General features: G+C 36.8%; 2 protein-coding genes and 1 long non-coding RNA gene across 3 annotated transcripts in view; 2 read left to right on the plus strand and 1 right to left on the minus strand.

Annotated features, from left to right (window-relative positions):
• Window positions 1-8,590, plus strand: part of LOC107700446 (CTD small phosphatase-like protein 2-B) — a 21,605-nt gene extending 13,015 nt beyond the window's left edge. Inside the window, exons 4-13 of the mRNA XM_016502091.1 lie at window positions 1,793-1,942; window positions 2,193-2,417; window positions 2,856-2,949; window positions 4,336-4,447; window positions 4,535-4,621; window positions 4,864-4,926; window positions 5,082-5,161; window positions 5,578-5,704; window positions 7,780-7,875; window positions 7,992-8,590. Coding sequence (XP_016357577.1) covers window positions 1,793-1,942; window positions 2,193-2,417; window positions 2,856-2,949; window positions 4,336-4,447; window positions 4,535-4,621; window positions 4,864-4,926; window positions 5,082-5,161; window positions 5,578-5,704; window positions 7,780-7,875; window positions 7,992-8,057 — 1,100 coding nt within the window. The 3' untranslated portion in view covers window positions 8,058-8,590. The remainder of the gene's footprint in view (window positions 1-1,792; window positions 1,943-2,192; window positions 2,418-2,855; window positions 2,950-4,335; window positions 4,448-4,534; window positions 4,622-4,863; window positions 4,927-5,081; window positions 5,162-5,577; window positions 5,705-7,779; window positions 7,876-7,991) is intronic.
• Window positions 1-11,123, minus strand: part of LOC107700447 (uncharacterized) — a 12,686-nt gene extending 1,563 nt beyond the window's left edge. The window contains exons 1-2 of the long non-coding RNA XR_001635546.1: window positions 9,729-11,123; window positions 2,483-2,490 (exon numbers count right to left, since the gene is read on the minus strand). This is a non-coding gene — a long non-coding RNA (uncharacterized LOC107700447). The remainder of the gene's footprint in view (window positions 1-2,482; window positions 2,491-9,728) is intronic.
• An 808-nt stretch (window positions 11,124-11,931) lies between these two features.
• Window positions 11,932-12,979, plus strand: part of strc1 (stereocilin 1) — a 19,672-nt gene continuing 18,624 nt past the window's right edge. The window contains exon 1 of the mRNA XM_016501990.1: window positions 11,932-11,981. Within this exon, the coding sequence (XP_016357476.1) occupies window positions 11,933-11,981 (49 nt within the window). The 5' untranslated portion in view covers window position 11,932. The remainder of the gene's footprint in view (window positions 11,982-12,979) is intronic.

Genomic DNA, 12,979 nt, shown 5'->3' on the forward strand with positions numbered 1-12,979 from the left:
ATAAATACTATTATAAACTAGGTTAGTGGATAATTCAGTAGCAAAAGTTACTCTAGAAAAATCATGAGTGCACAATAATTTTATAAAATCTAAAATTAGAGGGGAAAAAAACATTATTCAGTGGGGAACAAATAAAAGTGAATAAATGTAGGACTAAATCTGGTAAAATGATGCACATTGCTCTTTGTATTGTTGTAAAATACATTAATGAAAAACAAGTAATATATTTATATATAAATATATGTACTGTAAAATTAAAGGACATTTCTTTTAAATTTATAGCACAGTAATGAGGCCAGCACTATATGACAGATGAGTCTAACAAGAAAGGCTATTAATAATCTTTCTTTGCACAAAAATAGTATAATACGAAAGGCTCAAAATACAGAACGGCACAAAGTGCTTATGCACATCCCATGCGCAGAATGATGCACTTGAAGCAACATGGAGTCGCAGCGCTCCAAATACAAAAGTTCAAAGCACAAAGGGAAGAGATGCGTAGTGTATTAAATTTGTGCGTTAGTTTATTGAGCCTTTTCTTTTAACAGTTTTAAATTTACTGTGCTCGTGAAGATCATAATGCTCTCTACAACAGTGTTGTGATCTAACAGACACCAGGTAGAAAGTAACACGATTTAGAAACCGCACGAAACTCCAGCAAGATAAAGTCCTTTTAAGCAAAACCATTTATCTTTATTTAGAGATCAAGCATAATATTAGGAACATTGAATCATCTGGGAGAGAGTTTTATCGTCTTGACTGTCGTAACTGAACGCGACACGCAGTTTGAACGCTGAATGGAGGATGACAGGCAGCTGCAGCGGAGACAAGAATTTACATGAACTTGACTTAAATATTCACCTGTAACTCACATTAAACTGTGGAACGGCTTCAGAACACTTGAAATATAGTGCATGAAAACTTTATGGGGCTTTATTATGTGTTTGTGGCTTTCGTGGCGCTTAACAATAACAGAATGGTATACGCACAATATCGGATTTGGATCGGTCTCGTCTGACCGATACCCCGATCCAGCTGAAAATGCCAGTATCGGAGCGATATCGATACTGAATATCGGATCGGCGCACCCCTACTACAAATAATGTTTGGTGTAGAGAAAAACTGCGGATCTGGCAACCCTGGCTTGAACTACAGGTGATTCATCGAGTCAAATAGAGCCTGCTTTAATGTCACTATTTTTAACTGTTAATGTTGTCACGTTAATTTTGACAGCCCTAAATTCAACAGAGAGATTTTCTTCACACACAGTATGAGTTGCAGTCTGACGCTTTTGATGTTTTTCTGACGCCTTTTTGATTGACAGGATATAATCTTCCCTGAAATAATCGGCTGAAATAAATTGCTTTTATTGGCCGATACAGATTATTGGCCAGTACATCACTGCATCTCTAATTAGTATGATTATGATGTAATCATATGATTATGATTACAACAGCAAAAACTAATATGCTAGTGAACACACTTTCATAAGTTCTTTAATAATATAAATACTAACAAATTAAATCAAAACAATGGCATGTAGCCTTCAAGTAATTCAGAGTTTTTTAAAGAAAAACAAATTGCTACTGTAGTAATCCAAATAAATATATAAATAAAAATAAAAGATCAAAATTACAAATAAAGTCTCTGGTTTCAGTATCAAGCAGTCAGTTGAAGGAGGGCAAAAACTATAGAGTAATAAACCTATATGGAGTTGGGGTTTTAAATGGTCTCTTCGGCATTTATAATTTGATTATGCATAATTTGATAATTTTCATACTTTGTCCTATAGAAACAACAAACCATGACACGAGTAAGGCTGTCAAGCCTAATGGGAAATTAGACGACTCTGAGGAGGTTGTGAGCAGTCCACCCCGCACCACCCTGCTTGGAACCATCTTCTCTCCTGTCTTCAATTTCTTCTCACCAGCAAATAAAAATGGTGAGATGAAAAACACTGAACTGAACACTAAAGACGTAAACTTTTTAGAATATTGTTGTACCTGTGTTGTTTAGTACAATATTTATTTTAAATAAGCTTTAATGATAAAGCATTTTTTATTCATTATTCTTGGCAATGATTGCCTTTTTAATTTAAGAAGAATAGTCTTTGTTAAATAAACAACCAGCATTAGAGATCAGCATTTCTTTCCTTCTTTCTCCTTCACTATCATCCCGTCTTGTCATGTCAGCCTCGGATTCCCCAGGCCAGGTGGTGGCGGCAGAAGAGATTGTGAAGCAGCTAGAAATGGAGCAAGTAGAAGAGATGGCCAGCAGTACTGCCACATCTAAAGAGCCCTTAAGTGGCCCTCTCTATACCAGTGCCATGCCCTCAGCCTTCAGACCTCCACCCTCCACTCACACACCTGCAGAGGAGAATGAAAACACCCCCCACTCTGACCTGCCTCCTCTTACAGGTGTGAAAGACATGACATTGCTTCACTTAAGCCAAACCTAGGCCCAGTCTCCTTTAAATTGAAACAAACATAACTGTTTTCAGCATTTTGATTTAGAAGAAATGTTTTTTGAGCACCAAGTCAGTATATTAGAATGATTTCTGAAGTGTCATGTGACACTGAAGACTGGAGTAATTGTAATCACAGGAATACATTACATTTAAATTGTATCCAAACAGAAAAGAGTAATACTGTGAAATAGTATCATAATTTAAAATGTTAAATCTGTTTTTATTTGTATTTTTGATTAAATAAATAAATAGTCTTGGTGAGCATAAGAGACGTCTTTCAAAAACATTTATAACAATTGTACTGACCTCAAATTTTTGAACTGTAAGGTGTATTTACAGGGGCAAGAATATATTGACACAGTGGTTTATGTTTTATATTTTATTTCAGCTCCTGGCTCTCCTGCAACAGGGGGTTATGTGGACGCCTCTCTCACTGTCCCAGCTGAAGGATCATATGAAGAGGAGTGGGAAGTGTTTGACCCGTAAGTTCACCTTTAGTGAATGTCTGTGCTCAGGGCTTAACAATACGATTTTTTTCTACTAGCCCGGTCAAGCCAGTTGTTCAGATTATTGCTTGCCTGGTTGTTTAGCCCATTCTGTATAGTTACCTTTTTGACACATGCATATCATTACAATTTGCCACAACATTAAATTTATAACAAGAAAAACACAACAAATATTTAGTAAGTAAAACAGCAAGTACAAGATCAACTAAAGATAACTTGGAAACCCTCTCAGAGAGAAAAAAACTGCTGTGGTGCTGACAATGCACACATACTTTTTAAGCCTGTGTTACTAAAATGAGAGGAAGTTGAGCAGGTGGTATCTTTTAAATATCTTGATACAGAGTTTGACTGTAACATTCTATCCTGGTTCAGTTCTCTTTCGGATGAATGCAAAAACAGACTTTCAGGGATTATATATCAGGTGGGCAAAATTATTGCTAAGCTACACATAATTCTGTCTGACCTCTATACTGTGGCAGTAAAAAAGAAAGCCTCCGGTATTGTGACTGATCCTTCACACCCTCTTTGTAGTTCATTCCAGTAGGGCTGTCAAAAATAAATTCGAATTTCGAATATTCTTCGAATGAAAAAAAAAATCCACATTCGAATGCAAAAACGTTGCATTCGAATTTTAGGTCTGCATCAGCTGTCAGGCAGCCTTATCAGTGGCGCACGAAATGCGACGTCAATGTAAGTGTCATTGCATTTTAATGCTTTTGTTAGCCTATTCAGTTGAACCCACTAGATGCAGTGCTGCTACGGTGTTCATTCAATATATAGCGGAAAACGAGAGCATCAGTGTGGCGAATATGTTGTTTACGGCGAAACTGAAACCAAGCCGTTCACACAGAACGCATATTTATCACATTTTCTAGCAGGGCATCTATCAGCGTTGCACTCGTGTCTCGCACAAGAGAGGGGCATGTTTAGAAAACCATGTAAAATTAATGTAAGTTCAACTTTTAAAAAACATGTCTCAAAACTTTATGGCGGTTTTTCCCCATCCCACTGCATCTCATTCTTTTAAATGAAAAAAGTACTCTTTGTGATTGGTTTTCAGTCCTTTGTATTAAACTACGCATACATACAGAATTTAGTTTTTCAGTCATTTTGACAGCCCTACATTCCAGGTACTTCCATATGGTAGATGGTATAAAGTACCTTACCATTGAGTATAATAAGCCAAGTATAATAAGAGTTTAAACCCTTTCCACCATTAGCATTTTAAATAGAACTTAAGGTGAATTTTTAAGAGTTGTGTAGGTTCTATGTAATATTTTTTTATTTATAATTGTAGTGTTTTTTTTGTATCATTTGAGCCTTTTGTCTAAAAGCAAGCATTTATATTCATATGTTTTGCAGGTATTTTTTCATCAAACATGTACCTCCACTAACAGAAGAGCAGCTAACTCGCAAACCTGCACTCCCTCTGAAGACTCGCAGCACTCCCGAGTTCTCCCTGGTGCTTGACCTGGTCAGTCTGAAACACCACAGGAGACTTACTCCTACTACATGGGATTCATTTTGGCATACATCCTGATTATTTTTTTCCCTTCAACAGGATGAAACCCTCGTCCATTGTAGCTTGAATGAGCTGGATGATGCAGCACTAACCTTTCCTGTACTCTTCCAAGATGTCATATACCAGGTAGAAATCCACGCTATCTTTGTGTGAATACATTGTTTGTCAGTAACATAACACTAGAGGTGGCTATAGAGCCATTTTCAGAAACTAAGTGTCCAGGAGTCTGCTTTCTCAAGCAAGTCTATAATGTCGAGTGATTTGAAATTTTTGAAACTTTATAAGTGAGAGATTACTTATAAATTTTTTGGGGGTTGCTAAAACCCTGTGTTCTTAGGGGCTAAAGTCTGATTCACAATTTCTGTTAGGTTTATGTGCGATTGAGGCCATTTTTCAGAGAGTTCCTTGAACGCATGTCACAGATCTTTGAGGTAAGCCTTCATCCATTTTACTCCACATAACCTCTCATCCTTTTTCTCTAAATAAGCAATGATATTACATGGAAAAGTTTTACCCTGGCTTAAGTTAACATCTGTTCCTCATAGTGGACTGAAGTTGTTCCACTGTTGACTTTTTTCCCTTCTAGATCATTCTCTTCACTGCCTCTAAGAAAGTTTATGCAGACAAGTTGCTGAACATTCTTGATCCGAGGAAACAGCTGGTGCGGTCTGTGGACTTCTTTTTATTTTTCCTTTATTTTTATCATTTCAAAGACTCTTACTTACGACACAGCTGTTTAAAGTAAAATAATTTGTAAAAAATCTTAAAGTATTTTTTAACATTTTCTTCTGTTACTTTATTTTAAAAAAAGTTTTTGTCATAAATGTAAAATTAGGCTGGGAGTCAGTTGTTGGGTAACACTGCCTCAGCTTTGTCATTGCTGTGCAGAGTTTCTTTGTAGGGTTTGGTTACAATGAGGGATTGAGAGATTGGAGTAGATGGGGAGCTTTGGTCTCTGGCACATGTAAACTCCACACCATCCTCAGGTGTCAACACTTTGCTTTGAATGCATTATTGATTCTAATCCTGGAGATTTATTTCGTCGTTCTTCTCTCTATGTGTGTGTTTCCAACATGTTCTAGGCACCGATTATTTCGTGAGCACTGTGTATGTGTGCAAGGAAACTACATTAAGGATCTGAATATCCTTGGACGGGACCTGTCCAAGACTATAATTATTGATAACTCACCACAAGCCTTTGCTTATCAGGTGAGCAGATCCAGGTTGCCTTTTATTAAAATGAATTACAGCTTAAGAGTATTTAAAACTAGGGCTGGTTAAAATTTTTCGATATTGATACCTTAATAATTTTCTATACCTTGACTTCGATACCAGTTCCTGAGCGATATTTATTATTTTATTTTTTTTTACCAATTTTGTGAAATCTGTTTTAACAAGAATATGTTACACGTTACCTCAAAAAAAAAAAAAACATTTTTTTTTGGTTTTATTTTAATTTTTTTCTCAGTTTGTTGACTTTTACAGATTCAAAGACTCTGCACAAAGGAACAAAAAATCATAAAGGAGCAAAATGTAACCAACACAATAAATCAGTGCAAATAGTTTTAATAAAGTTCAGGTAGTTTTCAGTTCAAAATGAACAGTTTCAAGTCAGTATGTGAGGCTCACTGCTGCAAAGGCAGCAAACATTTAACAGTGAAGTTTGTGACTGTGGCACTCATCTTGCCTTTCCTTCATCATTTTTCCTTTTTCTGCCAGTGTGAACGAATTGACAATTGATGGTCTCCTCATGCCAGGGTCGCAGGGGCAGAGGCAATAACATTAATGAGGCCAGCAGGGGGTGCTCACCCTGCAGTCTGTGTGGGTCCTAACGCCCCAGTTTAGTGACGGGGACACTATACTGTAAAAAGCACCGTCCTTCGGATGAGACGTTAAACCAAGGTCCTGACTCTCTGTGGTCATTAAAAATCCCAGGATGTCCTTCGAAAAAGAGTAGGGGTATAACCCCGGCATCCTGGCCAAATTTGCCCATTGGCCTCTGACCATCATGGCCTCCTAATCATCCCCATACAGTGATTGGCTTCATCTCTCTGTCTCCTCTCCACCAATAAGCTGGTGTGTGGTGGGCGTTCTGGTGCAATATGGCTGCCATCGCATCATCCAGGTGGATGCTGCACACTGGTGGTGGTTGAGGAGAGACCCCCGCTTTCATGTAAATCGCTTTAAGTACCCAGAAAATCGCTATATAAATGTAACTAATTATTATTATAATGTGAAGAGGAAAAAAAATAAATAAATAAAGCTAAGCTGTTAATGCAGCCAACTTTATGGATAAGTGCAAGATAACTAGTTTAATTTGAGTTGAACTTGATCAGTTACTGTCAACCTTAAAGCATTTTTAGCATCGATTTAGCTAGCTATCTGTAGCCATACATCCAAACATTATCTAACGTTTCGTTGGTCCCAGTTTATAGGACTAAGTCACCGTGCACAGAAACGTTAGCTTAATTAGTACACAAGCATGTACCACTACAAGTTAGCCGAGTTTGTTTGTTTGCTAAACCTAACTTAACCTTACCTGTCAGAGTCCCAGTTATAGCGCCGCTGACTTCATTAGTAGTTTTGGAGAGGGGCTTGTGTGGTTGACGCTTACACACTACAGACTCGCGTGTGAGTCACGTCTCTGGGCATAACTGGCGTAAACTAGTGTTTTTCCTTGTTGCCTCGCCACAGCCAATCATCAGCACTTGATTTGGGCACATCAAGCATGCTGCATGCTTATTGTCTAACTGACGTTGATGAGATTAACCCCTTAGAAAAGAAATTTGGTACCGAACGACAACACATTTTTTGATGTTCAATGGTATCGAGGCAATTTGGTCGGTGCCTAAGACGCATTAAACTCTATACCCAGCCCAATTTAAAAGTAACCTTTTTATTTTTTGATTGTAATAATTTACACGATCAATCACACTTTTAATAGAAAATATCTGTAAATCACAATTTTTTCAATATTCTAACTATATAAGGGTCTAAATCATTTATTGTTAAATTTTATATTTTAATATAAATATTTAATATATTTTAATCCCCCAGCCCACCCAGAATAGTTTGTTTTTTGTTTTTTTTTCCAAAGCACATATTAGTAATTTTTGAGTAAAATGAAAGTAATGAAGCTTTCATTTTCATTGGTACTTGTGTAAAGTATACATAAGTAAAGAGTTCAGGTGCATGACTGGGCTCTTTGGGTTGATTACCCAATAATAAAAGAGATGAAGGAAAATCTTTATAATTAAAATCACCAACCTGTGTGTTTCACTCAGCTTTCCAATGGGATCCCAATTGAGAGCTGGTTTATGGACAAAAATGACAGTGAACTTCTGAAGCTGGTACCTTTTTTGGAGAAACTGGTGGAGTTGGTATGTTGTAATGTGTTCTTCACCTCTTAGTTTTCTTGATTTTCCTTTCAAGATGCCTCTGTGAACATGTACAAGTGTAATACATATTCATATGTTCCATTGTTATCTGTCCACAGAATGAGGATGTGCGGCCACATGTTCGTGAACAGTTTCGGCTTCATGACCTCCTTCCCCCTGACTGAGCACACATAGTGGGACAGGACAGTAACAAAGCATTTTGCATATGCATTTTGCATTACAACATCATTGCCATTTAATCTTGAAATTAACTTTTTTTTTATTCCCCCAAATTCTCATTGCTATGATAATATCAAAAGTTATGTCATTTGTGCAGCCAGAGGGATTGGAAGTTTCTTGTGTGGTTTCCTCAGTTGTTTCATCCCGTACAAAATTGAATGTGTAGCAGTCAGAAGAGAAGAGGATCATGTTGTCTTTTGGTGCTCCAATGGGATTGGTTGACACTTGGGCTTTTGACCAACTTCATAAGGAATGGCCAGTAAGAAAATCATACTGTCTGACAGAAGTTAAATGCTTGTGAGTGAATGGTTTTTTTTTTCATTAATGTTTTCATTATGCATTCCTCCCCATCTGTACACTTTGCTTGGTGTTTACGTCAAATCAATGTTCTCTCAACTCCTGGCCTGTTTTGTTTGCCAAAATGTGTTATTTCTCAAAGAGCATGTTCAGGGAAGATTATTGTTTTGTTCATGAATTGTGTGTTTTTTTTTATATATATATATATATATATATATATATATAATATATATATATGTGTGTGTGTGTGATGTGATTGTGATTGAGAATGGTTTAAACCAGAGTGATGTCTATTTTATAGTGAAAGATTTGCAATGACTAACTTCTTAAATTGTTTAAATAAGAAATTTCCTACCAACGCATCAGAACTCTGTAACTTCCAGCTGCTGTCTCCACAGATATTTATTCACCTTTCAAGAGCCAGCAACATATTAGTTGTTAATTAGTAGCACCTCAAAATATTTTTTTTTTATCAGCTACTGTTTTATTACACATTTTTTAAAATACTGTTTTGCTCCTTGTTTCATATTTAACCTGTGTATTTTTTATATTTTAGTTTTCTTTTTTTTTCTTTTTTTTTACTGGTGTTGTTTAAAGAGATGTCACCTTTATGTTGTAGTGTTAATTACATGGAAGTATTTTCATGTCAGCTTTTGGAGTTAATGTAGCATTTGCCCAGAGCTGATCTATTCTAACTGAACCGCAAATAAGAAGATGGAGGGCTGAAACCTGGTAAAGCCCTGTTTATTGCACCAGCATAACAACAGTCTCATCGCTGTGGTTTAAACCTGACTGCCCCTGATGTTCTGGTTTTTCTTTTATTTTAGGGGAGGGGGGAGGTGTAGCCGTGTCAAGAGGTATTGTGTGACATGAGTGTGTATGAAAGTCTGGGAGTAAGGTAAAATCATACTGCAAAAAAAACATTTTTTTCTTCATCTCATTCTTCTTAAATCGCCTTTTCAATTCCACAGTTATATGCGATACTTCAAATTGAGTAATACAGAGTAAGAGTTGAAACTACAGTAGTGCCATTCAGGGTGAGTGAAGCAGGGCCAGGCTAGTTGTATTACCTTCTCTCCTTTTCTGCTCTGTCCTATTTGTAAATGCTCATGTCACTGGTGCCATTTATGTTGTTTGTGTTTACAGTGTGCTGTTTTCTGATAAATGGGCCATTCTTAGCAATAGACAATCACTGATTACATCATTTGTCTATATTGGATTGTGACCCTGTCATAGTAATTTCTTTTTATTTTTGCTGAAATTTAAAAAAAAACTTTTTTAATGAATTCTTTAAAAAAAAAAAAAGAAAGAAAGAAAACCTTGTAAGGTGTACTTCTAAATATCCTGTGGTACTTCCCAATTGAAAGAGAAGAGGAAGGACAAAAGGGAAATTGTGATCCCAAGGATCCTGCTCTGTTTGACTGAGTCCACAAGCACAGTATTTCTTTCATAGAATAGACTGATTCAGCAATGGTTACATATACATTTTGAACATAGTATTAAATAGTAAGTAGCATTTTATTAGTGTCAAGTATTCCTTCTCCCTAGATTGATGCAAAACAGTCAAATTATGCTAAACTGAATGGCATCCTTAGTCAAGAATGATAGCTGAGATGTTGGGAGATGGGTTGCAACTACCGTTAGGCCCTGGCACTTTCTTGCAAAGAAAAATATTTTGTATGATTGTCAAAGAGCAGTAGTGTATTAAGTGTAAAACATGATGCAGAGATTTGTTTCATATGTACAACCAGTTCATTGTAATGTGCATTAATTTTGTACAAAGCATATTGTACTAAAAACATGCAGCTTCATGAAAAAAAGTTAAAGGAAAACCTTTTTGTATTTTTGAGTATTTCCAAAAGGCATGTCATATCTATTTTTCAGAATGTACTCATTTGCAAATGTATTAATGCAGATATAACTTGTCATAATTTTTTTTATTTTTTCATCTTGCTGTATCTTTGTATGTAGTTGGTACAATCAATGAACATTCTCCGCATGTAAACAGCCTGTTATGTGAGAGTTGGGATTTTAATCAGGGCGCTTTTTTTTGCAGATGAATGTTTCAGGTTTGTTTTCTTTTTTACTCCATCTTCGAAAGCCATATGGCTTGCGATTGTCCGTGAGCGGCATTGGGGAAACATTCTAGGTCTAAATGTAACTTCCTGAAACGTGTTAAGATTGTTCATACATTGGAAAATAAGTCTTTGGAAAATTGCATGCTCTTTTATTTGAATGTTAGTTTGTCAAAACATGTAAGATACTTGAGAATGGATGGTTGTATTTCATGTCTTTTTCTGCTACTTCATTTTACCATCAAATGGTGTGTAATATCAAGGAGACTTTATGAAAATGATTGACTTGTATCAGTTTTGTGTGACTCTGTCAGCGTAAATGGCATCTTATTGATGCAATTTGATGCAACTTCACAGAAGTGAACTGAAAGCCTTAATGTTACTTGAGTTAGAGCAGGTTAAGGTTAATTCATATAAAAGGAGTTAAGATCAAATTGTTTCAAACTGTTTTGTATATACAAGGAGTTTCAGTAGTTTAATCATGGAACCAGAAAATTGTGATTTCAAGGCCCATAACAATCAGGGAAATGTCTATATTAAAATGCAAATGTGTACCTTGAACTCAAGTCATTTTGGATAAAAGCATCTGCCAAATGCATAAATGTAAATGTATTATGGTTACAATAGTTACCACAGATTGTAACTACAGTGGTTCCAACAAAAGTGGGTCAAAAAGTTTTATGATGGGATTGCCTTCAGGAATCAGGAACCAATCAAATTAATATTTATAACTAATTTTCAAATGAGAATGTACAATGTAAATGAGCCACAGATTGGGTTTTTAAATGATTGGATAGTCAGGTACAAAAGGTACTAAATCAATTGTGACGATCTGTTTTAAAGTTAAATTTAATACGTTTTATGAATGAATAGCATACTATAACATTTTGAAAGGGTTGCTCTAAAAAATTATTTTCACTATTTTCAGTCCTTGCATTCGCACCTGCACATGAAACAATTAACCTATCGTCGCTATTATAGGCCTGTTGTAAACTTGAATATGCTCGTGCTGTTTTACCGCGTGCAGAACTGACACTGAGGGCCCATGATCTTACACACACCCACTTGTGCTTGTTTCTACCTGTCGCTGCTCTGGTGTATATTACTGTGACCGAGATGCTGACAGTCAACACGACCTGTTAATATTTCAGCACTTTCGTAGGTGTCTCCACTCCCAAATCCGTTCCGTGTGTTTCTTGGCCTCGGTTTCGCACCTGTTTTCTGCTGCTGTTTAATTAGGCGACTGATGTAGGATTGAGTTGCGGTGACACGGCAGCCGTGATGGAACAGAGACGAAATCCAGGAATCACTACACAGAGAGGCTATATTACAGGGCACAGTATGTTAGGTATCTTATGGAATCAAAAGAAAGTCTCTCCCGACAGTGGTCATGCTCGTGTTAAATTAACAACCCGCCTCAACGACATCGGGATTTTCCTCAGTAAAAAATGCACCAGGGAGGGAGTTTGATGTTGCTCATACTCAACATAATTTTAGGTAAGCTTTCTTTTTTTTTCTTTCTTTAAGTTTTTTTTTTAATCTTTCCTTATCTGCACTTGTACAATTTAGAATGCCAGCTCGGAATTTTTAAGGTGAACTTATGTTTTATAAATGATCAGAGTGAAGATAATATATTAAAACCAACATTTAATTTTCTTACATTACAGTTGACATGTTATCCATATTAAAATTATTTTAAAAAAAGTTTAGTTTCAGCATGCCGTTAAAGGGGTCATATGATGTGATTTCAATTCTTCCTTTCTCTTTGGAGTGTTACAAGCTCTTGGTGCATAAAGAAGATCTGTAAAGTTGCAAAGCCTAAAGTCTCAAATCTAAAGAGATATTCTTTATAAAAGTTAAGAGTCAACCACGCCTACCTAAAACAGCTTGTTCTAACACGCCCCCACATGTCTACGTCATGATGTGGGAAGATTTGCATAACGCCGCCCAAATGTTCACGCAAAGCAGTGGTTCTCAAAGTGTGGGGCGCGCACGAGTATTGCAGGGGGGGTGCGGGTCATCAGCAGAAAAAGAACATAAATAAAACAGTAAACAGTCAAAGGACTTAACTTAGAATGGGAGATGGATCGATTTGTGAAAGGGAAGAGAAAAGCCATAGATAAGTCGCACAGACCCAAGCAGGTGCTGGTCATTTAAAAGCTAAATGCAGAAAATATGACGAGGCATATCTTGCTCTCGGCTTCACTCACTGTGTCTATACCGAACACTACAGTTGTCGCGTCGCGCCGCAAGTCTACACTGGACGCGACAAAGCGACCATTGCAAATCATTTTAACTTTGTGTCAGTACGTCATAAATAGAACAAGACATCAGTTTAATGTCGGGGTTTTGTCGCATCGTGTCGCATCCAGTGTACACAGCGTCACTGATTATAAGGGTTCTACTGTATTTTGCCGCTCGCGTCCGGTGTAGACACGGTGTTTAATGTCGTTGGTGAGGAGGAAAGCCTGTGTGTGTCCTATGCCTTAGCGGAC

Source organism: Sinocyclocheilus anshuiensis, unplaced genomic scaffold, assembly GCF_001515605.1.
Source record: "Sinocyclocheilus anshuiensis isolate Anshui unplaced genomic scaffold, SAMN03320099.WGS_v1.1 scaffold154, whole genome shotgun sequence".
NCBI classification, from domain to species: domain Eukaryota; kingdom Metazoa; phylum Chordata; class Actinopteri; order Cypriniformes; family Cyprinidae; genus Sinocyclocheilus; species Sinocyclocheilus anshuiensis.